Below are 26,714 nucleotides of genomic sequence, written 5' to 3' on the forward strand. Positions count from 1 at the left end.
ACCAGAAGCAGATGCCCCACTGTCAGGAATACAAAGTATAAAAGATTTTACCTGTTAAAACACACCACCCACCCACTCTCAACCTTTCTGTACTGTGACAGGAAAACAATCTTATTTCCGTACACTACAGTGCTTGGGACAGAAGGCAGGGTGCTGTCACACCAGGCAAATGTTCCATGCAGTTACACCCAAGCCCAGTTTTCTACTTCTGACTTTGGCCCATGTTGTATATGCTTAAGTTTTCAACATGGTCAGGGAAACAGGCATCCAGGAGGGAGAAGGTATCCTGGGAGCAGGTAATTTCCCATTTGCTGTTCTACAAGCTTACTCTACTGTTTTCATACATGCAGCAGAAGAAACCACACTGTAGGAAGGGAAAAGGCCTTGTCAAGGAGTGATTTTTTCTAGTAAGAAATGAGAGGACTTTGTCTTTGGCTTCTACTTATGGTCCACTGGGATGACAGATGAAGGGGAAGTGGAATGTGAGACCACCTGGCGACAATCTGTTCCAGGTAGAACTGGATTGAGGGATCAGTGTGGAGCAAAGGAAGAATACTGACTGGCCGCTCAAAGATTAGCTTGTTTGTTTGTAGGATGACATCCAAGGGGAGTTTTAAAGCCTTGATGGTGCTCACATGGGCTTGACCCATTGCCACAAATAAAAGACTAGTCTGTGAACAGCTACCAGGAACTTAAGTGTGCTATCGGCAAATGAATGTCCAGTTTCGTGGGATAAGATTATAATACCACAAAGGTTTGCAAAGCTCATGCCAAAAATGAGGACAAGCAGTTTAGACAAAAAGAAGGTCAAGTCTACTTTCTAATGTGAACTCTGTATTTTACTCAACTAAGTTATCTAGGTCACACATTCAAGTCAGTATTTCATCCCTACAGAATCTTAAAGACTTAAGCATCTAGACACTTTCGATGAAACAAACCCAAATTCCGTAAGAATTTAAAGACAATGCTGCTGTCGTAAGCTCCAAAGACTAAGCTGGTCTTCCTTCTTTTATCGTACGGTCTATAATGTAACCAAAGTTGAAAAGAGATAAGAAATAAACAATTTTACTTATATCCATTTTCCACAGATTACAAATATTTAACAGAAAATAAGATTTGTATTTAAGAGAGAGATGTCACTGTTGTAAGACGAGGTCTCACCAAGTAGCCCAGGCTTGGTTTGAGCTTACCATGTAGCCCAGGCTGGTTTTGAACTCTCTGTGAACTTCCTGCTTCGGCTTCCCAAGGGCTGGAATTACAGGCACCGCCCTACTACTCTAGGCTTAGAAAGCTTCTCAGATGAATTTGATGTAGACCAAGAATTTAGTTTCACATGGAAAGAGGCACATGTGTTATGTTACTAAAGATTACAGAAGTCCTTACCTTACGTCAATGGTTCACGTTTTCTGTGTACATGGTTCAGGTAAGGCAATAGTATCAAAACCTTGTTAGGGCGATTGGTGAGTCAATGGGACAAACGACACAAGCGGAACAGTGCTGGAGTGGAAGTATATGGACAGATCTACACATCTTGGTTGATAAATGACAAATGCCAAGATCTAAGTGAGATGTGGAAAAGGAACTGTTTTCAGTGAGTTGGGGATGATGCCTCAAGAGTCATTGCCCTCTCCTGGTGTCTCCACAGCCATAGAACAGTAACAAAGACAGAAGTGGTGCGGTGACTACTGCTGTGATGGGCCTGAGCAAGCTATGCATTGAAGGAGTATGGAAGACGTTGATTTAGAAAACCGGTTAGCACGCTAGGTGGGGTTTAACAGGCCATCCTTGTAGGAACATGGAAGAGAGTGGTGCTGAGACGGATGGTGTGGAATATGCAGGCCCAGCTCAGGAGGGTTCAGAGGGAAAGAATATTACTGGCTGGTTTAGAAACCATTCTTGTTATAGTTGGGTAAACAACATGGCTGCTTTTTGCTCTGTCCTAAGAATTTGCCTGAGGCCAAATTAAAGAGATTTTTAAGAAAGTGTGGTATAGACTGTGTGGTATGGTTTTATTTCTGATCACTCATACAGATCTACAGTGAAAAGGAACAAGTGGGTCAAAGAGAAATACAAAATGTACAGTTTGAGGAGAAAAAGAATGCCAGGAAATGTGATGTAGAAGACAGACGTCCCAGTGTTCATGGAGATAAGTTTAAGAAAAGCCTCATACTAAATGGAATAAAAGGAGTGGTGTTCTCTTGGGCAAGCCCCAGCCAGCCAATCCAGCAACCTAAGAACTGAGAAAGGACCTAGGATTTCCTAGGTGTACAAGAACAATGCAAAGTTTATGCAAAGGTAATTCAAGGAGGGGCCCAGCAAGCAGGAGAACTTGGTGACTTTGGCTGTGTGCAGAATTCTTGCCTGGAAGCCTGGAGAGGTCACTGTGTGTGAAAGTACCTTTTGTCTTGCTAAATATAGATCACAAAACATTAGTTTTTCAATTTTCATTTATCAGTCATGATATGTACAAGAAAAACACTCACAGAAACATATACACAAACTCCTTTAAAGTACTTCATTAAAACAGAGGTGAACCAAACCATTCAGAATGACATAAAATTATGAACAAAAATAAGAATTAACATAAAATAACAATACTTACATATCAAAGTGGTCAATTAACAAAACAAAGCTAGCACCTGGTCACACAGAAAGACCAAGAGACCCCTACCCAAGACTACTTCACTCCCTCTCTCTCCACCTCTTGTCCCTCAAGCTTCCGTCCTTTCACACTGGGGTACCAGTGCAGGAGGCTCCTGGATGTGGCTAACCGCGCCGCAGCTCCCAAGACAGCCGTGGCTGTACTTCGAGGGATGTAGAGCTTCTGAGAAATCTGGTGCTGGGGGGACAAAATGAAAGAGAGCTGGTCTATGGCCCCCTGACTCTTGTCCTTGTCCACCGTGTCAGCCTGGCTGTTAGAAAACTCTTCCTTCTGTAGGCTCCCTGGAGAGCTTTCCACTAAAAGAGAAAAAAAGAGTTCTTTCAACAAGTTTTCCAACTCTGTGTGGCTAGTTCCTCAACCTAGAACTGACTTAATACTTGCATGTAAGTAAAACGGTATAAAAGCAAAAAGGAGGAGGCGGGATGGGATAAGGGATTTTAGGGAGGGGAAATGGGGAAAGGGGATGACATCTGAAATGTAAATAATAATATATCCAGTTTAAAAAAAAAGTTCTCCAACTCACTGTCTGCTTCTCCCAGTCTAGTTCTCACCAACAAGGGGTGCAGCCTTTTCTGACTCATGGCAATCACCACTCAGAGGGGATGCTACTCAGATAGGAAAGACAGAACTTGGGGATCCCACCTTAGTGTGAGGGCCAAGAGAGGGAGGGAGGACCATGTGAGTGAGGAAAGGGATGTCAGAAGAATGAACTGGATGAAGTTCAAACCCCAGAGAGGAGCTCACCAACACCCTTCTTTCCTTTCAGCACAAAAGAAAAGGATACCCCACAGGTACCCTCTATTGCCAAATGGTTCCAATCCCAAGTCTGTGCCAGAGTCAGAACAAGGCTGTAAAAGACCGATGTTAACAAGACCGTCTCCACTGACTTATGTGAGGACAAATAACCATGGGGACGAAGTGAAGTCCTGGAGCATTTCTGGACACGGATGGGCAGATGGTAGACACTGTTAGGTGGACAGGCTACACCAGTGCTAACTCTTTCCCACTGAAGACCCTTTTTAGCCCAAGATACTTTATAGGAGCCTGGTATATAAAACAGGCAGATAAATGAAATGTTTACTGGTAATTTTGCTGTCACAATAAAATTTGCATACTAATAAGATGTACTTTTTTTATACAAAAGGATGGAATCTTAGCTGAGTATTTGATACTATAAGGACAAAGAACATCTTCAATGTTTTTCTTTTATTAGTATTTTCACTTTGTTATCAATACTGAGAACACTTTCACTAAAATGTATTATAAAATGACAAGAATTATGTTTTAGATCATTTCAGAAATTGTTGGAAATTCTACCCTAATCTTAAAGACAAAATTCATTTTTAAAAAATGAAACTCATCAATAACTCAAATATTAAATGCAATTCAATCCAAAGAGACACTAATTTGATCCTTAGATGGTAAGGAAGAACAACTGGAAAATAGGAAATACAACTCTTTGTTTTCTATCACTGAACCATTTAGTATGTTGTGTTGGTTTTTGTTTGTTGAAATACAGGGTACCACACGGTAAATTCTATCCCCTGGAATTCCTTCTGTAGAACCTCCAATCCTCCGGCCCCACGTCTAAGTGCTGAGATCACCGGGTCATGAGGTCACAGACTGCTTGGGCTGTGTGTGGGCCGGGCAAGCACTCTGTTAACTGACTTCCATCCAGTTCCCAGCCCCACCTTTTTTGGGAAACCATTATGTTTCTATAGGAGCAGAAAGCTTTGTACAATAAAAGCATTGCAATTCATGACAACCTCAAGTTAGAGCCACGGTGTTTCAGACAGCATGTGTTGGCCTGGTCATGTTGCATGGCATGTCAGCATGCAGTGTGTACAGGGACAAACGCTGAAGTTTAGAACTGTGAGGCAGTATGTGGGAGCCACTACAAGTAACCTGGATTCATCAAGAGTTTGAATTGAGGGGTTGGGGAGATGGCTCAGTACTTAAGAGCACTGGCTGCTCTTCCAGAGGTTCTGAGTTCAATTATTAGTGCCTATAGGGCAGTGTATACAACCGCAGTCTCATGGGATCCAGCGTTCTCTTCAGATGTGCAGACAAAACACTCATATAAAGTATATTAATGAATAAATCTTTAAAAGGCTTGAATTGAGTTTTGGTAGTTGCATGTTCAAAGCCTTTTACTACCATATACATGTTCACATATTTAAGAAGCTGATTGCTAGGCCAGTGCTACAGTAGGTAGCACCCTACTGTAAGAACTGTCACGTTCTGAAGAAGAGTAAACTAACCTAGCTTTATTCTACAAAGTCCTGCATACTGGGCATGTACCTGGAGAGTAAGATGTTAGTAGCTTCCAGGCCAGTCTCAACTACGTAGCAACATTCAGTCCAGCATGGGCCATAAAGGAAGGGAAAACCGAAAACCAAACAAATCAACCTGCTTTAAAAACTTCAGGTGAATTTAAAGCTGTTCAGCAGTATAGTCGGTTTGACATCCTGACAGTCTACTACTGCAAGCAACGGATAGACAGGCACTGCTACCTTCAGGCTAATGGGAACACCGTGACTGAATACATTGGCCAACACTCAAAGAACATGTACTTGAAACTTTATATTAATTCGAAGTCCCTGCAAAAGCTGAAAGAAAGTGATAACATTAAGGAAACCTGAGCTCACACCAAGGTGACCTTGGAGTGAAAGGCAGCACCAGCCATCTTTCAAGGTGTTCCTAAAGAACATGACAAACTTCCTACTTGTCAACTGAGCATGCACAAGGACACACACACAAACCTACCAGAGCCAGCATGGTTTTCTGGAGAGTCAACCACAGGAGGGGTTGGACTGGGTACAGTGGAGGATGCCTGCCCAGGCTTAGGCTGAGTCTGAATGCTGGCAGGTTCAGACTGGTTCCCTTCTGCTGACTGCTGCGATTTGATCAGAGAGATGTAGAACTCTTCCAGTTTGGGCAGTGTGGAAGAATCCAGAGGATACTGTAAATCTGGCTGCTGGAAAACGGGAGAAACAGGGCAAAGGCGTGAAAAGTGACACATCTTTTATGTTTCCTTATTTAGATCACAAGTAAAAAGTAAAACTCTAGGAAAAGTAAACTCTTCTATGTTTTAATGAAGATCAAAATTCAACCTAAGAGGTCTTTATTTTTGATATTTCTATGAACAAGTATGGTACTGACTGCTACCCAGTGTTGAATACACACAGCATTTGACAACTCAGGACCACTATCGTCTGATGTTAAGTAATGTCTATATGGCTAAGATGGACAGGATGAACTGAAGTACTCAAACTGCTGGCAAAAATGGAGAAAGATGCAGCTGCTGTGGAAAACAGCCTGGCAGTTTCTCAAAATGTTAAACAAAGAGTTATTACATACTTATCAGATTATCTGCCTAAGATACATAAAAACCTCAGCAAAGAGTAAAAGGACAGAACTCTACAGACAGACAGACAGCTGAGAAATCATGCCACATATTAGGAGGAAAAAGTGGTATCACACACTTCAAAGGAAGATCGGGATTCAAAAAGGAACCAGGGAAGATGATGTACACCAACATTAGCAGCTACGCATAGGAGGGAAGGAGCCGTCTTTCTTAGCACTCGGAGGATAGCCTGGATGCTCTCTTACTTCTCCCTCAGAGGATAGCCTGGATGCTCTCTTACTTCTCCCTCAGAGGATAGCCTGGATGCTCTCTTACTTCTCCCTCAGAGGATAGCCTGGATGCTCTCTTACTTCTCCCTCAGAGGATAGCCTGGATGCTCTCTTACTTCTCCCTCAGAGGATAGCCTGGATGCTCTCTTACTTCTCCCTCAGAGGATAGCCTGGATGCTCTCTTACTTCTCCCTCTGTTACGGTAGCTTTTCTTTCAGCAGACGTAAGTATAAGACCTCTGCTAATCAAACTGGAAGACTACTAAAGCAGTAAGATATGTAAAGCTGAACAAATTGCATATATATGTTTATACATGCAATTTGATAGTAGTGTCCTTAGGACCTGATTACATCCTGTATCCTGGTCCCCAACATTTTAGTGCTGCTATGCCCGAGACCACACCCAACACAAGGGGAAACCACATGCAATTCACAGCAATAGAGCATGGTTCCTTCTGCAAACAGCCTGCAAGTTAATGCTGACCTTGGAGTCAAACTCCTGCATCTAATTTTCTCTCACCCACCTTGTCCACAGCAGTAGGCAATGTTTTCAAAGATCTGCTGAAGTGACTATATATTCTCCTAACATATTACTGATATTTAAATAAATGCTCTCCAATGTTAGAAATTATAGTCATAATTTTCCTTGCAGAGTTTCTGTAAATGACCTCTACAGGACCTCTAAATAACAGGTCTGCCTATAGATAACCCTGATTATTACCACGTCACAAACACTTCAGAGTCACTACTTTAACATTCAGGCCTATCTTCAAATTATTACAATTTCTTAAAAACAAATTAAAATGAAGACTTTCCCCAGAATACATGGTTCCTAGCCTTGGGTTTATTAATAATATTGACATCACTGCTACCATCGTTGCTGCTTTTATAAACCCGTGTGTGCTTACTATCTGCCAAACACACCCTAGTGGGACACTTTACCTGCTGTGGGGCTCATCTACATCGCCTACCTGATCCCCAGCTGATGAGCTGTCTGGGAGAATCAGGTGTGGCCTGTTCAAAGAGGTTTGTCACTAGTAATGGGCTTTAGATTTCAAAAACCCACACCAGGCCAAGTGTGTGTCTCTCTGCCTGCGAATCAGGATGGAATCCTCTCTGCTACTTCGCCAATACCAAGTCTACCTGTGCCGCCATGTTCCCTGCCATGATGACAAGACTAACACTCTGAAACTGTAAGCAAGCCCCAAATGCTTTCTCTTCTAAGAACTGCCTTTGTCACAGTGTCTCACCATAGCAACAGAACAGTGACCAAGGCAAATGCTTAGTATAAACCTTTGGCAACTTACTCCATGGATTTTTTCATTTGAAATGGCACTAACTACTTCTTAAGAAAGATTAAACGGATGGACAGGGATGTGTATGAAGTGCTTACAGCATGGCAGTAAACAGTAAGACCGAGCTCCATGACGTTCACAGCGCTTTACGGACTAGCAGTGGCACATGAACTGTCATGAACTGAAAAGGCCCAGAGCACAGTTGCTAAAGCCCAGGAGACTCAGCCATAGCTCATTTTCAAAGCTTGGTTCCTGCTGTGAAGACTAGAGCTAGAACATGTTAGTGAGACTTCCAGTTTTAGCCATGGTACTACATAACTTCGCTGCACTGTAAGCACTGGACAAATTACGATTTTACAGTATTTGAAGGTCCTGGGGAGCAAACAGTCAGGTAAATTTTCAGAAAATGAGGTATAGTCATACCTCAGCAGTTTAACTAAGGCAGTCTTCAGTTGGGAATGGAGTTGAGGTCCTAAAAGAAGCTACAGACTTGTGGACGAAAGATCCCGAGTCTGACAATACATCTGGGCCTTGACAGACACACCCAGAGAAAGGGACTAGAGAACAGTCCAACATGCTCACAACTCTCTCAAGTTATCTGCCAAGGGCAAAGTTGCCAATTCATTAAGTGAGCACCTATGAAAATTCACGGAGTAGCCGCTGGCAGGCTGAGAGGCAGACACAGTGCAGTCTGAGCCTCACCAAGGTGGAAAGCAAACTCAGCAGGCTTTCAACTTAGTTGAAGGTCTTAAGATGTGAAAGAAAGCCAGAGAGGAATATGGAGCAAGAAAGAATGTGAGCTAACACTGTCTTGGTCAGCTTTGTCAACTGACACAGCCTAGAGTCACTGAGCAGGGCAGCCTTGACTGAAGAGCAGCTTAGATCAGATGGGCCTCTCTGTGAGTGGGCCTCTGGGTATGTCTGTGGATGGGCCCCTGGGTATGTCTGTGGGTGGCCCTCTGGGCATGTCTGTGGGTGGGCCTCTGGGTATGTCTGTGGGTGGGCCTCTGGGTATGTATGTGAGAGGGCCTCTCTGTGAGTGGGCCTCTGGGTATATCTGTGCATGGGCCTCTGGGTATGTCTGTGCGTGGGCCTCTGGACATGTCTGTGGATGGGCCTCTGGGTATGTCTGTGGGTGAGTCTATGGGTATGTCTGTGCGTGGGCCTCTGGACATGTCTGTGGATGGGCCTCTGGGTATATCTGTGCATGGGCCTCTGGGTATGTCTGTGCGTGGGCCTCTGGACATGTCTGTGGATGGGCCTCTGGGTATGTCTGTGGGTGAGTCTATGGGTATGTCTGTGCGTGGGCCTCTGGACATGTCTGTGGATGGGCCTCTGGGTATGTCTGTGCATGGGCCTCTGGACATGTCTGTGGATGGGCCTCTGGGTATGTCTGTGGGTGAGTCTACGGGTATGTCTGTGCGTGGGCCTCTGGGTATGTCTGTGGATGGGCCTCTGGGTACCTCTGTGCGTGGGCCTCTGGCTATGTCTGTGGATGGGCCTCTGGCTATGTCTGTGGATGGGCCTCTCTGTGAGTGGGCCTCTGGGTATGTCTGTGGGTGGGCCTCTGGGTATGTCTGTGAGTGGGCCTCTGGGTAGGTCTGTGGGTGGGCCTCTGGGTATGTCTGTGGGTGGGCCTCTGGGTATGTCTGTGCGTGGGCCGCTGGGTATGACTGTGAGTGGGCCTCTGGGTATATCTGTGAGTAGGCCTCTGGGTATATCTGTGGGTGGGCCTCCGGGTATGTCTGTGGGTGGGCCTCTGGGTATGTCTGTGGATGGGCCTCTGGGTATGTCTGTGGATGGGCCTCTGGGTATGTCTGTGCGTGGGTCTCTGGGTATGTCTGTGGGTGGGCCTCTGGGCATGTCTGTGGGTAGGCCTCTGGGCATGTCTGTGCGTGGGCCTCTGGGCATGTCTGTGCGTGGGCCTCTGGGCATGTCTGTGCGTGGGCCTCTGGGTATGTCTGTGGGTGGGCCTCTGGGCATGTCTGTGGGTAGGCCTCTAGGCATGTCTGTGGGTAGCCCTCTGGGTATGTCTGTGGATGGGCCTCTGGGTATGTCTGTGGATGGGCCTCTGGGTATGTCTGTGGATGGGCCTCTGGGTATGTCTGTGTGTGGGCCTCTGGGTATCTCTGTGCGTGAGCCTCTGGGTATCTCTGTGCGTGAGCCTCTGGGTATGTCTGTGGGTGGGCCTCTGGGTATGTCTGTGGGTGGGCCTCTGGGTATGTCTGTGGATGGGCCTCTGGGAATGTCTGTGGATGGGCCTCTGGGAATGTCTGTGGATGGGCCTCTGGGTATGTCTGTGGGTGCGCCTCTGGGTATGTCTGTGGGTGCGCCTCTGGGTATGTCTGTGGGTGGGCCTCTGGGTATGTCTGTGGATGTGTCTCTGGGTATGTCTGTGGGTGGGCCTCTGGGTATGTCTGTGGATGGGCCTCTGGGTATGTCTGTGGATGGACCTCTGGGTATGTCTGTGAGTGGGCCTCTGGGTAGGTCTGTGGGTGGGCCTCTGGGTATGTCTGTGGGTGGGCCTCTGGGTATGTCTGTGTGTGGGCCGCTGGGTATGACTGTGAGTAGGCCTCTGGGTATATCTGTGGGTGGGCCTCTGGGTATATCTGTGGGTGGGCCTCTGGGTATGTCTGTGGGTGGGCCTCTGGGTATGTCTGTGGATGGGCCTCTGGGTATGTCTGTGCGTGGGTCTCTGGGTATGTCTGTGGGTGGGCCTCTGGGCATGTCTGTGGGTAGGCCTCTGGGCATGTCTGTGCGTGGGCCTCTGGGCATGTCTGTGCGTGGGCCTCTGGGCATGTCTGTGCGTGGGCCTCTGGGTATGTCTGTGGGTGGGCCTCTGGGCATGTCTGTGTGTGGGCCTCTGGGCATGTCTGTGGGTAGCCCTCTGGGTATGTCTGTGGATGGGCCTCTGGGTATGTCTGTGGATGGGCCTCTGGGTATGTCTGTGGATGGGCCTCTGGGTATGTCTGTGTGTGGGCCTCTGGGTATCTCTGTGCGTGAGCCTCTGGGTATCTCTGTGCGTGAGCCTCTGGGTATGTCTGTGCGTGGGCCTCTGGGTATGTCTGTGGGTGGGCCTCTGGGTATGTCTGTGGATGGGCCTCTGGGAATGTCTGTGGATGGGCCTCTGGGAATGTCTGTGGATGGGCCTCTGGGTATGTCTGTGGGTGCGCCTCTGGGTATGTCTGTGGGTGCGCCTCTGGGTATGTCTGTGGGTGGGCCTCTGGGTATGTCTGTGGATGTGTCTCTGGGTATGTCTGTGGGTGGGCCTCTGGGTATGTCTGTGGATGGGCCTCTGGGTATGTCTGTGGATGGACCTCTGGGTATGTCTGTGAGTGGGCCTCTCTGTGAGTGGGCCTCTGGGTATATTTGTGCGTGGGCCTATGGGTATGTCTGTGCGTGGGCCTCTGGGCATGTCTGTGGGTGGGCCTCTGGGCATGTCTGTGGGTGGGCCTCTGGGCATGTCTGTGGGTGGGCCTCTGGGTATGTCTGTGGGTGGGCCTCTGGGCATGTCTGTGCGTGGGCCTCTGGGCATGTCTGTGGGTAGGCCTCTGGGTATGTCTGTGCGTGGGCCTCTGGGTGGGCCTCTGGGCATGTCTGTGGATGGGCCTCTGGGTATGTCTGTGGGTAGCCCTCTGGGTATGTCTGTGGATGGGCCTCTGGGTATGTCTGTGGATGGGCCTCTGGGTATGTCTGTGGGTGGGCCTCTGGGTATGTCTGTGTGTGGGCCTCTGGGTATGTCTGTGGGTAGGCCTCTGGGTATGTCTGTGGGTGAGCCTCTGGGTATGTCTGTGGGTGGGCCTCTGGGTATGTCTGTGAGTGAGCCTCTGGGTATGTCTGTGGGTGGGCCTCTGGACATGTCTGTGGATGGGCCTCCGGGTATGTCTGTGGGTGGGCCTCTGGGTATGTCTGTGGGTGGGCCTCTGGGTAGGTCTGTGAGTGGGCCTCTCTGTGAGTGGGCCTCTGGGTATATTTGTGCGTGGGCCTATGGGTATGTCTGTGCGTGGGCCTCTGGGCATGTCTGTGCGTGGGCCTCTGGGCATGTCTGTGGGTGGGCCTCTGGGTATGTCTGTGGATGGGCCTCTGGGCATGTCTGTGCGTGGGCCTCTGGGCATGTCTGTGCGTGGGCCTCTGGGCATGTCTGTGCGTGGGCCTCTGGGTATGTCTGTGGGTGGGCCTCTGGGCATGTCTGTGGGTAGGCCTCTGGGCATGTCTGTGGGTAGCCCTCTGGGTATGTCTGTGGATGGGCCTCTGGGTATGTCTGTGGATGGGCCTCTGGGTATGTCTGTGTGTGGGCCTCTGGGTATCTCTGTGCGTGAGCCTCTGGGTATCTCTGTGCGTGAGCCTCTGGGTATGTCTGTGGGTGGGCCTCTGGGCATGTCTGTGGGTAGGCCTCTGGGCATGTCTGTGGGTAGCCCTCTGGGTATGTCTGTGGATGGGCCTCTGGGTATGTCTGTGGATGGGCCTCTGGGTATGTCTGTGCGTGGGTCTCTGGGTATGTCTGTGGGTGGGCCTCTGGGCATGTCTGTGGGTAGGCCTCTGGGCATGTCTGTGCGTGGGCCTCTGGGCATGTCTGTGCGTGGGCCTCTGGGCATGTCTGTGGGTAGGCCTCTGGGCATGTCTGTGGGTAGCCCTCTGGGTATGTCTGTGGATGGGCCTCTGGGTATGTCTGTGGATGGGCCTCTGGGTATGTCTGTGGATGGGCCTCTGGGTATGTCTGTGTGTGGGCCTCTGGTTATCTCTGTGCGTGAGCCTCTGGGTATGTCTGTGGGTGGGCCTCTGGGTATGTCTGTGGGTGGGCCTCTGGGTATGTCTGTGGATGGGCCTCTGGGAATGTCTGTGGATGGGCCTCTGGGAATGTCTGTGGGTGGGCCTCTGGGTATGTCTGTGGATGTGTCTCTGGGTATGTCTGTGGGTGGGCCTCTGGGTATGTCTGTGGATGGGCCTCTGGGTATGTCTGTGGATGGACCTCTGGGTATGTCTGTGAGTGGGCCTCTCTGTGAGTGGGCCTCTGGGTATATTTGTGCGTGGGCCTATGGGTATGTCTGTGCGTGGGCCTATGGGCATGTCTGTGGGTGGGCCTCTGGGCATGTCTGTGGGTGGGCCTCTGGGCATGTCTGTGGGTGGGCCTCTGGGTATGTCTGTGGGTGGGCCTCTGGGCATGTCGGTGTGTGGGCCTCTGGGCATGTCTGTGGGTAGGCCTCTGGGTATGTCTGTGCGTGGGCCTCTGGGTGGGCCTCTGGGCATGTCTGTGGATGGGCCTCTGGGTATGTCTGTGGGTAGCCCTCTGGGTATGTCTGTGGATGGGCCTCTGGGTATGTCTGTGGATGGGCCTCTGGGTATGTCTGTGGGTGGGCCTCTGGGTATGTCTGTGTGTGGGCCTCTGGGTATGTCTGTGGGTAGGCCTCTGGGTATGTCTGTGGGTGGGCCTCTGGGTATGTCTGTGAGTGAGCCTCTGGGTATGTCTGTGGGTGGGCCTCTGGACATGTCTGTGGATGGGCCTCCGGGTATGTCTGTGGGTGGGCCTCTGGGTATGTCTGTGGGTGGGCCTCTGGGTATGTCTGTGGGTGGGCCTCTGGGTAGGTCTGTGAGTGGGCCTCTCTGTGAGTGGGCCTCTGGGTATATTTGTGCGTGGGCCTATGGGTATGTCTGTGCGTGGGCCTCTGGGCATGTCTGTGCGTGGGCCTCTGGGCATGTCTGTGGGTGGGCCTCTGGGTATGTCTGTGGGTGGGCCTCTGGGCATGTCTGTGCGTGGGCCTGTGGGCATGTCTGTGCGTGGGCCTCTGGGTATGTCTGTGCGTGGGCCTCTGGGTGGGCCTCTGGGCATGTCTGTGGATGGGCCTCTGGGTATGTCTGTGGGTAGCCCTCTGGGTATGTCTGTGGATGGGCCTCTGGGTATGTCTGTGGATGGGCCTCTGGGTATGTCTGTGTGTGGGCCTCTGGGTATGTCTGTGGGTAGGCCTCTGGGTATGTCTGTGGATGGGCCTCTGGGTATGTCTGTGAGTGAGCCTCTGGGTATGTCTGTGGGTGGGCCTCTGGGTATGTCTGTGGGTGGGCCTCTGGGTATGTCTGTGGATGGGCCTCTGGGTATGTCTGTGGGTGGCCCTCTGGGTATGTCTGTGGATGGGCCTCTGGGTATGTCTGTGGATGTGTCTCTGGGTATGTCTGTGGATGGGCCTCTGGGTATGTCTGTGGATGGGCCTCTGGGTATGTCTGTGAGTGGGCCTCTCTGTGAGTGGGCCTCTGGGTATGTCTGTGGATGGACCTCTGGATATGTCTGTGAGTGGGCCTCTGGGTATGTCTGTGGGTGGGCCTCTGGGTATGTCTGTGAGTGCTCCTCTGGGTATGTCTGTGAGTGGGCCTCTGGGTATGTCTGTGGGTGGGCCTCTGGGTATGTCTGTGGGTGGGCCTCTGGGTATGTCTGTGGGTGGGCCTCTGGGTATGTCTGTGTGTGGGCCTCTGGGTATGTCTGTGGATGGGCCTCTGGGTATGTCTGTGAATGGGCCTCTGGGCATGTCTGTGGGTGGGCCTCTGGGCATGTCTGTGGGTGGGCCTCTGGGCATGTCTGTGGATGGGCCTCTGGGTATGTCTGTGGATGTGTCTCTGGGTATGTCTGTGAGTGGGCCTCTGGGTATGTCTGTGAGTGGGCCTCTGGGTATGTCTGTGGGTGGGCCTCTGGGTATGTCTGTGGGTGGGCCTCTGGGTATGTCTGTGGGTGGGCCTCTGGGTATGTCTGTGGGTGGGCCTCTGGGTATGTCTGTGGGTGGGCCTCTGGGTATGTCTGTGGATGTGTCTCTGGGTATGTCTGTGGATGGGCCTCTGGGTATGTCTGTGAGTGGGCCTCTCTGTGAGTGGGCCTCTGGGTATATTTGTGCGTGGGCCTATGGGTATGTCTGTCCGTGGGCCTCTGGGCATGTCTGTGCATGGGCCTCTGGGCATGTCTGTGGGTGGGCCTCTGGGCATGTCTGTGGGTGGGCCTCTGGGCATGTCTGTGGGTGGACCTCTGGGTATGTCTGTGGGTGGACCTCTGGGTATGTCTGTGGATGGGCCTCTGGGTATGTCTGTGTGTGGGCCTCTGGGTATGTCTGTGGATGGGCCTCTGGGTATGTCTGTGGATGGGCCTCTGGGTATGTCTGTGGATGGGCCTCTGGGTATGTCTGTGGATGTGTCTCTGGGTATGTCTGTGGGTGGGCCTCTGGGTATGTCTGTGGGTGGGCCTCTGGGTATGTCTGTGGATGGGCCTCTGGGTATGTCTGTGAGTGGGCCTCTCTGTGAGTGGGCCTCTGGGTATATTTGTGCGTGGGCCTCTGGGTATGTCTGTGGATGTGTCTCTGGGTATGTCTGTGGGTGGGCCTCTGGGTATGTCTGTGGGTGGACCTCTGGGTATGTCTGTGGGTGGACCTCTGGGTATGTCTGTGGGTGGACCTCTGGGTATGTCTGTGGATGGGCCTATGGGTATGTCTATGAATGGGCCTATGGGTATGTCTGTGGGTAGGCCTCTGGGTATGTCTGTGGGTGGGCCTCTGTGTATATCTGTGGGTGGGCTTCTGAGTATGTCTGTGGGTGGGCCTCTGGGTATGTCTGTGGGTGGGCTTCTGAGTATGTCTGTGGGTGAGTCTATGGGTATGTCTGTGGATGGGCCTATGGGTATGTCTGTGGGTGGCTATCTTGACTAACTGATGCAGAAGGATATACATTAACCACAATTTCTAAGAATGAAAGTGATAAATCATGTAACTGGTTATAATAATTCCAACTGGGCTCTACCTTTCGAATTTGGGTTGTGCCAGTATTTTTCTCTTGAGCCCTGGGCCCTTCTGGTGTGTGAATTCCTTCTTTCACATCATTTGCAAGGCCTAAGGGCTGCCAGGAATCATCCCATATATCTTTAGATGTAGAAAAACACCAATCCTATAAAGAAAAAAGTGCAACAATAAATCAAAATTTCCAAGCAAGATAAGGTAACAGCGAAGAAGCAGTCGAGGGGGTGTGTTGACATCCACCAGGACAAGGAAACAGTGTGTTTTAAGCGACTCCAGGAGTGTGTGATTTCCATCAGAGTGACATCTTTCCTCAAAGTCTGTAGCAAACAAACACCTTCACATATGGGACTCATAAACGTAAACATGGCATTGTGGCACTCACGCCACGCCCCTGGCTAGATGGCTCCGGCACTGTGGCACACTCGCCACGCCCCTGGCTAGATGGCTCCTGAGCACTTTAGTACACACATACTTAATCACACATCCTTTTGAACTACAGTCTGACAACTCCTTTGAGTTCCAGCGTTTATAACTTTCTAGAAGCCTGGTCTACTGGGTTTTAATTTCCTTTGTCAACAGTGATTTGTTGTTTGTTATCACAAGACTCTAACCTTTTGTGTCATTTCTCCGCGTGTCTGATACTGTTTCTTCCCAACATGGTTTGAGGTAAATAGATAAGAGGCAGCACCCCCTGCTTTCCCCATTTTGGCCTGCAGAGGTAGCCAGTTTTCATCCCAGATATCATCAACTATGGCCACTGACTCCAGGCATGGCATTCCAGTGGGGACCTCATCCTGAAATATATCACAAGACAATCAAGTACTGTTATTTGTATTTCCCAACATAAACACATTTTTAAAGCTTAAATGCACAATTTTTTTTTCTGGCTCTGAGTGAATACAAGTTTAATACATAATTTATTACTATTTCCTTCCTGAAATGCCAAAGAAATAAAGACAAAGACATTTAGGGGCACACCTGTGATAGAGAGACTGGGAGAAGCGGCAATGCCATCTACTCTCTGGGTGCAGGAAAGCACTTCGCAACTGACTAAGGAGTCCTAACGGATCACAGAGGGTACAGTGGGAAAAACTGAGAGGTAACTGCATATCCATAACATAAAATCTCAGAACTTTTAAAGAATAAAATGTGAGAAACAAAGCTCTTTGGGTAAGAGCAGAAGGGGGATGGGTATGAGAGCAGGAGATGAATATCGGAGCAGAATAATTGCATCTCCAGACAATCTGCCCTACACTCAGGACTCAGGCAACCGCTCTCTTCATCAGCTAGAGGGATTTTTGGAATGTTAAACACATGGAATTAAGAGGAAGAAAGAAGGGTTTGCGTTAGTCAGCTTCCCACTACTCAGATAAAATTTCTAAGATAACTCCAAAGGAAATCTTGATTCCTGGTTTCAGAGTTTCAGTCCATGGTCAACTGCCTCTACAGGTGTGGACCTGAGGAGACAGATTATCACAGCAGTGAGAGCATGAAACAGAGGAGACTGCTGAATCCTGGTGCAAGAAAACAGAGAGGGAAAGCCAGGTGGCCTACCTCCTGAGGCGTCTTTACCTCACAATAACACCACATGTGAGCAACCAAAGCTTAGCACAAGGCCTTTGAGGGACATTTCAGATCCAAGTCTTCTGTTTATGTCCTGCAAAACCACATCTAGTCTGCCTTCAGGAGTCCCCAAAGCCTTAACTGTTCAAAAGTACAAGCTTTTAGCTTGTCCCCCAAGGAGACCTGTGGGAACCAGGAACCAGGAGTGGGTGAGGGAGGTGGAGTCACCAACCCCAGAAATGGACTCTGGAGACCAGCACTGAGGGGCTGATCTACCTTACTGCACAGCAACAAGTGGTTATGCTCAGCCTTTGGACCAATGGGGAACCGACAGGAGCTCTGGAGTAGCCAACTATCCCACTGTCACTATGGGGAGATGCCAAAGTGCCAGGATTCCATGGGACTTCTGTGAAGATGGGGTTAGGGAGCAGCCACCACCCTGTTCCGGGTCCATTCTGAGATCCCACTAGTTTGCTAGGATCCTCTATTTTGTGTCACACGGTATGCCAGAGGACATGGGCACTCAGTATGAAAGCCACCCAAGGGCCACAACACCCAAATCTCGAAAACTCTCCGCTATGAACCCTACAAAAAATTAAGTTAGGGAACCAGAGACAAGTGGATCTCTGTGAGTTCCAAGCCAGCCAGAGGTATATAGTGAGATCCTGTCTCAAAAAGCAAAAACCAATCAAAAAAAAATACACTTCATAATAGCACAGGGGTAAACCCTCTATTCCAAATGAGAAATAGGAGAATACTAAGAAAGGACTGGACCGGAAAAGTAGCAAAACCAACCAGGCAAACAGCAAGCAAACTGTATGCAGGGAACAAGGTGGTGGGAAAGGGCTCTGCTGACCCTGTCCCACTGTCTAGATGCAACCCACGAAGCAGCTCGCTCACACTTTGATTGCTGCCTATAGCTTTTCTGTGCAGATTTTTCATGTTTCCTAGGTTTCCACTGTCACTTTGGCTTCACTCAGGCTCATGTGCTGTGCTTTGGGGAACTTCCCGCAGGGATTCTGCCGCATTGCCTGCTTTCTTGGACTTTCCTTTAAAACCAGAGAAAGCCTCCTCAGCTCTGTGACTTACATTCTGTATGCTTGGAAAGACAACATGAGGGAAGATGCTAGAATCTGATGTCAGGTCCTGTCACCAGTGGAGCAGTATCCAGAGCCACTGAATTCCTGGACGGCTGAACAACGGAAATGCCACAACTCACAGGTTTGGTTTTGTTTCCAAGTGAAGTCTTTCTGAGGCCCTCAGAATATCAACTGTCCTAATGTAAAGTATTTAACTACTCAAAAATGTTATGCATATGAGTGTCTTGCCTGCCTGCATGTATGTATGTATGTATGTATGTATGTATGTATGTATGTATACCACATGTATGTCTGGTGTCCAGGGGCCAGAAGATTAGAAGTGAATCTTCCCACCTCCGAAGACCTGGAGTAAAGGTGTGTCTGTCTTCCCACTTCAAACATGTGCATCCAGAAGTGGGATTTCACACTTCAAGTTCACACCAAAACAGCCACCACACCTACTAAGCACGACCTTTACTGTGCATGGTTAGTTTCCAGTATTCTGATGGTCTATGCTTTACCATAATCAACCACTGAGCTCGGCTTACGGCATTCTGGTCTTTCTCTAGCCTCCTTCTCCAAATGTTTCCAACTTCCTCCTATAAAGTGGTGATTCCAAAAGTTTCTAAACCACGATTTCATAAAACCACAGCAACGACCTCATAGCCAGCATCCATTTTCTGTCTTATTTCTATTACTTTGACGAAATATCTGAGGCAGAACCTTTAAGGGACAATAGCTCCATTACAGAAGCCTGCAGAAGGCAGAGGCATCATGGGAGGAGGGTGTGGCAGAGAAAACCCTGAAGTTATTAGGAATTGTTTAGTTCTGTGTCTGTTTAACAGACAATACCATCAGGTTCTCCCTTAGGCCCTATGATCTATTGCCAAAGGTTCTTGGCTCTGAACGGATAATTCTTTTTGATGAATTATTACTGTCTTGATCAGCTTTTTGTTGCTGTGAAGAGACACCATGATCTTGGCAACTCTTATAAAGAAAAACATTTAATTGGGGTTGGCTTACAGTTTCAGAGGTTTAGTGTATTACACTCATGGCAGCGTGCAGGCAGACATGATGCTGGAGAAGTAACTTATGAGTTTCTATATTCAGATATGCAGGTAGGAGGAAGAGACAGACTCTGGGCATGGAATGGGCTTTCTGAAAGCTCAAAGCCCATTCCCAGTAATATACTTCCTCCAATAAAGCCAGATTTCCTAATCCTTTCAAATAGCACCACTCCCTGGTGACCAAGCATCCAAACCTAATCTATGAGCCTATGGCAGTCATTCTCATTCAAACCACCACAGCCTCTCACCTGCACTGGCCAGAAAAGGGGAGGGAGAGGTGGGTAAAGGACTAGGGTCCCAGTGTCCAAGTTTATTCTTCAACACCCCCAATACACACACAGAACTTCCTCTAATTAATATGTCTTGTAACTCCTTTTTCTCAACAGCACCAGAAGCTGGCAACTAAATCTTCATATAGGAATCTTCAGGATATCCCAGATCCAAACCAGTTTTTATGCTGTTTATTGAGATTACTGTCTTACTATAATAAAAAAGAGTGGATGGACTTGAAGGCAGATTCGTAGACATTATCTAGTCTGAACAGCATAGAAAAGAGTTGGGGGGAAGATACCCCAAAAGATAAATGAGCTCAGGAATTTGGGGGACAATTCCAAACCACTTAACAGTTGTATAACCAATGTTAAGAGAAAGTACAACGCAGGGATTAGGGCTCCAGTCGAGGCTGGTGGTGGCTACTCACCTGGACAAACAAAGCCCTGTTTCTATCCACAGCATTTCCAAACAAACAAGGAACTATATTCAAAAACTCCCTAAGTTCAGTGGATGGTAAATGTATAAGATGAGTAATCTGGAAGCAGTCTGGACCTAAAGAAATCTATGCCTGGACAGACTATAGTCAGTCTGTTAAAGACTAAGAAACCACAGAATATAGCCAGATAAATATGGCACATTGCCCACGGAAAAACTACTTCATGCCTATAAATTTTGCACCTGAAAACAAGTGGAATGAAAAGTTTAAAACGATGAAAGAAAGGAACCTATGTACACAAGTTCTGTCTGGGGAATACATCTTTCATGATGGCCTTCACAATGAAGAAAGTTATTCTCAGCAAGAAAATGAGAATTATCAGCAGCCCTGTGTTAAAAGAACCACTAAAGGACATTCTTCAGAAAGGAAATAAAACCAAGAACTTGAATTTTTGAAAAAAATAATAAAATGGGTAAATATATTGCACTGTTCTCCTCTTAAACATTTCAGAATATGTTTGAGAGAAAAAAACAGAAATATAACATTCTAAGTGTTCCATGTATATAGATTAGTATGAAAGAGGTAAAAAGGGTAAATGATTTCTTTGGCAGTAAGACAGCCACATACTGAATAATAGCTACATGCAATTCTGTGGTAAACTACCTTATGAATCCAGTGTAAAAATCAGAGCCTAAACTAAGCACTTAAAATTATACACAGGGGAGAGATAGGAGAGATGGCCAGATGGCCATGAGAATGAATGGAAATCTGCAACTGACAGAGGTGAGGAGGTGGGGGGCATCTCCAGAATGAGACAGAGACCTCTAGAATAAGGGAAGCACCCAAGAATCAATGGGGGTGTCCTTAAGTGGTGACTCATACCACTGGGGATATGGAACCTGAAGAGGCCCTCTCCTGTAGCCAGGCAAGAAGCCCAATGGAGCAATAGGAACACCAACACACCCACAAAACCTGCAACTTAAAACATATCCTGTCTTCAAGAAATGCAGGGATGGGGGATGGAACAGAGACTGAGGGAATGGCCAACCAATAACCTGCCCAACTTGAGACCCATCCTATGGACAAGCACCAATCCCCAACACTATTAATGATACTATTATGCTTGAAGACAGGGGCAAGTTGTCTTCTGAGAGGCTCCATCCAGAAGCTGACTCAGACAGATACAGACACCCACAGCAAAACTGTGGATGGAGCTTGGGGACTCATATGGAAGAATAGGGGGAAGGATTTCAGGCCCAGAGGGATAGAAACTCCACAGAAAAATCAACAGTCAACTAACCTGGGCCCTTGGGGCTCTCAGAGACTGAACCACCAACCAAAGAACATACATGGACTGGACCTAGGTCTCCCTGCACATATGTAGCAGATGTGCAGCTCGGTCTTCATTCAAGTCCTGAACAATTGGAATGGGGGCTATCTCAAAAGCTGTTGCCTGTACGTGGGATGTTTTTACAGCCAGTCCTACTTCTGGACATTTTCTCTGTATAAATGAAACTCAGGCACACCCACACACACCAACAAAAACAAAAACTTGTGTATGAACACTTATAGTAACTCTACTCACAATTACTCAAAACTAGAAACAATTCACATAAACCTTGGATGGGGATGGATATACAAACTGTGGTGAAGCTGATGCAATCAAATACCACTGAGAACACAAAAGCTTTGCACTGTCAACAATGTGGAGACATGTAAAGTACTCAAAGGTAATAGGCTGCATTAAAAGGCCACTCTTAAAGTTCTCTTATAGCAAATAAGTCTCGAAAGGGACCAATCAGAGTAACAAAACAAGTGACAGTCACTATGGGTCAGTAATGTGAGAGACTATGACTAAAGCCAGGGGGGCACAAGGGTTATTCCAGGTGCTGGAGCTATTCGGCATCCTGACTGTTGTGTTGAATACATAAGGCTATATGGGTATTAGAACTGACAGAAAAGTGGACCAAAATAAGTCAGTTACTGTAGTTAATTTAAAAGAAAGAAATATCAACATAAAATTCATGCCAGCATGCGTAAGACCTGCACAAACTCAAACCAGACAACAATCTTAGCACGGAAGAGGTAAAGCAGAAACAAATTCCACCTCTGCCAAGAAGCTATGTCAACTGACAGCCTATAGGAGAGGGAGAGCTTTTCTTCAGTGGACTGACACCACAGTCCGGGCAGGCCCATGCTCAGGAGTAGCTGGGCAACACAAACTCAACTCTGTTTTCCTTTAGGAGAGAAAGAGCATGAAGCTGCCTGGATAGGGGGTGGGGAGGACCGGGAGGAATTGGGGAGGGGAAAGTATACAATATAAATGTATGTTATCAAATTTCCAAAGAATAAACAAAATGATTACTAAAAGTATACATCAAAAGGGTCCTAGTGTACTATTTGGCTCAGCAGAAAACAGCATTAATACTGGTCTAATTAAAGGTCACTATACTGTCCTACGACAGATGGTGGGGGATGGGAATGAAGGTTAAGTTCATGTGTGGTGAAGGATGAAATTTCTTCTATGCCAAGAAATTCAAAGAAACTTAAACGAGAAAATCAGAAAATAATAAAGATATTATTTAATGAAAGAATTAAGAGGGAAATTTCAAAACAGCTAATCAAGATGGTTTAGAAAATGGTTGTTCTAGAAAACAGAAAATGCAGGTGTCATGAGGGACTCTAAATTATACACATATAAAAACTTATTAAAATAAAAATATGTTCTTCCAAAAATAGAAATTTATTTTCCGATGAGTTTTCCTAATATTGTTTCCCAAGACCTCTAATTCTGCCACTCTTGCTCAATCTTGACGGCTGAGTTTTATGTTGATATTTCTTTCTTTTAAATTAACCACAGTAGCACTGACTTATTTTGGTGCACTTTTCTGTCAGTTTTAATACATGTATAGCCTTATGTATTCAACACAACATGTTGTCAGGATGCCGAATAGCTCCAGCACCTGGACTAACCCTTGTGCCTCCTGGCTTTAGTCATAGTAGCCTACACATCTGGCCCCAGCAGTGCTTTTCTTTACTGTAACTGGCTCTGTTCCGTCGCTGTGGTTTTGCTGACTGACTGTTAAGGAAATCATTTGTAATTCAGAGTCACAGAGTAGGACTCACAGACAAAAGCAGTGGGCCCTGCAGACTACTGATGTCCAGGCACTGTCATTTATGATTAAGTGAATGTAAAGCCCACCTCCGCTTCTCTTACCTCATTTTCTTCCTTCGGATCCTTGGGCTGCAGGATGGACCACTGTGGGTCCTCTTCACAGCTCTTATGTGTTTTCAATGAACTCAATTTAGAATCCTTTAATAACTCCCTGGACGCGGGTTTAAGGTGACTTATAGACTTTTCATCATTAATATCTTGCTAGTAGATATAAAAGAGAAACACTTTCTGCATTAATGCTGTTTCCACAATCTGCATTCCAGCAAACTTTGATGGAAATTTTACTCTATAGTTCATACATACACATAGGTGTTCTGTCTGTCTCTCTGTCTCTCTGTCTCTCTCTCTCTCTCTCTCTCTTTCTCTAATTTTACCCATTTCTCTAAGTCTTCCCATTCTGTTCAACTGTATCAGAAAACCACCACTGTTGGGCACATCATCAAGATACAAGATACCCTGTAGCTACAAAGGAACCGAAAATTCCCAGACCCAAAGAACTCCAGGAGACATGGCCAGGTAAAAGCAGTGCAGTCTTCCCAGTACGGTCATCACAGAGACGTGGCGTGCAGATGACAGGAAGGTGGTGGAGTGAGAGGAGGCAGTGAGGATGCTGCGTGCACACTGTTAGTCAGGACACTCAGCCACAGCAGTGGGCAAGAGGCCGGGCTCACAGGGGTGTGTGTATGCATAGCACACAGAGCTCTAGCACACAGAGCTCGGCTGGACCAAAATACAAACCGAATCAGGAGAGTTTACATGTTTTATTTTTATTTTTTATTTTTTTGCACAAAAGATGGTATTTCATTTCTAGAACCAAATTATGATTATTTGAAGATAGCAACAGATAATAAGATATTCTAAAAAGGTTAAACAATGAATTCAATTCACTACTCAAGAATGATGAAATATAATTCTTCCAATGTAGTAAAAATGATTAAGAAAGATTCAGGCTTGTTATAGACCAAACAAACTAAATTAATTAAAAACAATCTTAGGGGGCTGGAGAGATGGACCAGTGGTTAAAGGCACTTGCTGCTCTTATCGAGGACTCAAGTTTGACTCTCAATCAACCATCCGTAACTGCACTTCCCAGGGATCCAATGCTCTCTCTTGACTTCCATGAGCACCAGATGCACTGTGGTGTATTACTTACATGTAAAGGCAAAACATTCATAAAATAAATGTGTCCTTCAAAAATTGTTAATGATTTTTATGTATATGAATGATTTGACTGTATTTGTACCACATGTGTACCTTTTCCCCAAGAAGCCAGAAGAGAGAATTGGATCCCCTGGAACTAAAGTTACAGGCAGTTCTGAGCCACCAGGTGGGTGCTGGGAACCAACACAGGTCCTTTGCAAAAGCAGCAAGAGGTCTTAACCACTGAGCCATTTATCCACGCACAAGCCAAACTACCGCTTTTTGAAATGCAGCAGGAGCCATTCATATTTTTGTGTGTTTGTCTGAGACAACGTCTTGCTATGTAGTTAGTCAGGTCTCACATTTGTGATCTTCTTGCTTAGGGCTCCTGTGTGCTGGCCTTAGAGGTGGGTGCTACCGCCCATTTTTTTATGGCAAGTTAAAAGCATAGTAAAAATGGCCTTGCCTTTCAATCTTTTTTAACAGTCAGTAAATACTTTAAAAAAAGATTTTACCATCTCCAAAATATGAAGATGTACCTACTGAACAAAGGGATATTTTTATATCCCATTACATGCAAAGGAAATAAAACACCTTGTATCAGCAAACAAAGTACTCTTGAGCCTTAAATTTAAAACATCAAATACTGTTAGCCCATTATCCACTGCCATGGAATGTCAGAGGATATGTCTTACTTTGTTCAAAAAGCATTAAATTATTGCTATGGGCTTCATTTTTCCTTTGTGCTCTGAAGACTAAGTAGCCTACAGAAGTACTCACAACAGTGCTTGTGATACAACACTAGTTCAAGAACTGTTTCTATTTGGGGAGAGGTAGAGTGATACATGCTAAAGAAAAATTATTATAGTACTGTCATTACCAAGGTGGGAGAGCCAGCCATTTTTATAGAGTATGAGCTAAGAACACTCAATAACCTGAGTGGTACAACAAGTAGTAAGATGTTTAGTGGGCAAAGCACTTGTCACTGAGTCTGTCAGCCCGAGCTTGACCCTTGGAACCCATGGTAGAAAGAGAAAACCAACCCCTACAAGTTTTCTTCTGACCTCCAAATACACACTGAAGCATGCACATGCCTATACACATACACACAACTCATAAATGCAATCAAAATATTTTTAAAAGACCAGCACTGGCATCACCAGTGTAGGGGGACCACAGCCACAAACGGGAGCTAGAGACTCTGGTTCCTAAGAAGAGTGTTCAGGAGGAAACAGAGCCAATGCACAGACACAAGGCCACTGTCACAGCCACTGTGCAAGATTCCCAGCTTTTCCATCTAGAAAGCTCCATCTCACTCACCTACAAAATGAGGATGTTATTATAGCGAATGAGAGTGACTCTATTTGCAGGAGCTTTCCCTGGGCTGAGCAGGGCACTCACCTGGGGTTGCTGCAGTATCTCCCTGTCTTCATTCAGACAGTGCTGCTGAGCAGGGTGCCCCAGCTCTGTCAGGACCATGTCACCGGGCACTGAGCACGAGTTAGTATACAGTGCTGGCGGGTTTAGATCCCTGAAGCCCTAGAACGAAGCATTTGATTATATAACAAGCTAGAAAAGGAGAACATGCTGGCAGCTTCAACTGACACTGAAGCCTATTTTCTAACATTGGTAAGGTGAAAATTTCCACATTGATGCTTTAGTTAACAAAAATTGCAGCAAGACGAGAAATTGTGTAGATGTACTATCACTAATTTCAAACTAAGAGAATGTTTTTCTCCTCTAGGAAAACATTAGATAACTAAATACTTCGGGGTTAGAGGGATTAGATCATTTGTTTTAAACAGTTTTTACCAGAGGATAAAGAACCATTAGCAACATGTGGAGTCGTTTGTTATCGGTGGTGGGAACGGTCACCTGGAAACAAAGAAGGCATCTGTACTGAGAACCCAGGAGCCTAACAGACCTTCCTGAGACTGAAGAGTGAATCAGGGACTGCTCATACCAAACTGTTTTGTATCCTAAAGTGTAGCACTTACACAAAGTATGTTGAACAAAATATGCACTCTACCTTGGATGGGGCATTTTCTCTGCATACGATAGCATGGCCTTCTGTCCTCAAGACGTGATGAAAATATACATCTTCATTTGAGGATGTATCACAAAGAAAAATATTAAGGATTCCGTCTATATACTCATCTACCACCCCTACTAACGGCTTCAAACCACACAGCTTCTGGAAGTGCAAAATAGCTTTGGATGTCCACTGTTCCTAAAATACAAGAGGGGTATTTATGTGATAGGATTTAGACATGAGTCACAGTAATCATATACAAAAATGAATTGCTAGTGAACTAGAGTTTCAAGTGACAAAACCAAAATTCCCCAAATCCAGAGTAACATAAAATATGTATAATTTTAGGGTGAGAGACATTAAAAGAAAAATGGTTAAAAAAAAAACATGACTACAAAAAAATCATCTGATGAAAAACACATTTTCAGAAATATATTATTTATTTGTAATAAATAAAAAGACCAATAATAAAAGAAATGCAAATCAAAAGCACTCAGAGAGTCCACCTCAACTCAGTAAACACAGCTATGACCAGGAAAACCACAACAAATGCTGGAGAAGGCACAGGAGAAGGAGCCCGGGTAGCTGCTGGGT

General features: G+C 46.7%; 1 protein-coding gene across 6 annotated transcripts in view; it reads right to left on the reverse strand.

Moving 5' to 3' along the window:
• Window positions 1-2,438: 2,438 nt before the first annotated feature.
• Tdrd5 (tudor domain containing 5) overlaps window positions 2,439-26,714 on the reverse strand; it is a 54,137-nt gene continuing 29,861 nt past the window's right edge. For 3 of the 6 annotated variants that reach the window (XM_076941392.1, XM_076941391.1, XM_076941389.1), the window contains exons 12-17: window positions 26,118-26,318; window positions 25,490-25,627; window positions 22,991-23,149; window positions 15,967-16,149; window positions 5,429-5,639; window positions 2,439-2,958 (exon numbers count right to left, since the gene is read on the reverse strand). In XM_076941392.1, the coding sequence (XP_076797507.1) occupies window positions 2,678-2,958; window positions 5,429-5,639; window positions 15,967-16,149; window positions 22,991-23,149; window positions 25,490-25,627; window positions 26,118-26,318 (1,173 nt within the window). In that variant the 3' untranslated portion in view covers window positions 2,439-2,677. Of the gene's footprint in view, window positions 2,959-5,428; window positions 5,640-15,359; window positions 15,504-15,966; window positions 16,150-22,990; window positions 23,150-25,489; window positions 25,628-26,117; window positions 26,319-26,714 lie in introns of all 6 variants that reach the window. The other 3 variants (XM_076941390.1, XM_034513086.2, XM_034513087.2) reach the window with 2 other exon arrangements.

This window comes from Arvicanthis niloticus, chromosome 10 (assembly GCF_011762505.2).
Source record: "Arvicanthis niloticus isolate mArvNil1 chromosome 10, mArvNil1.pat.X, whole genome shotgun sequence".
Lineage (NCBI taxonomy): Eukaryota > Metazoa > Chordata > Mammalia > Rodentia > Muridae > Arvicanthis > Arvicanthis niloticus.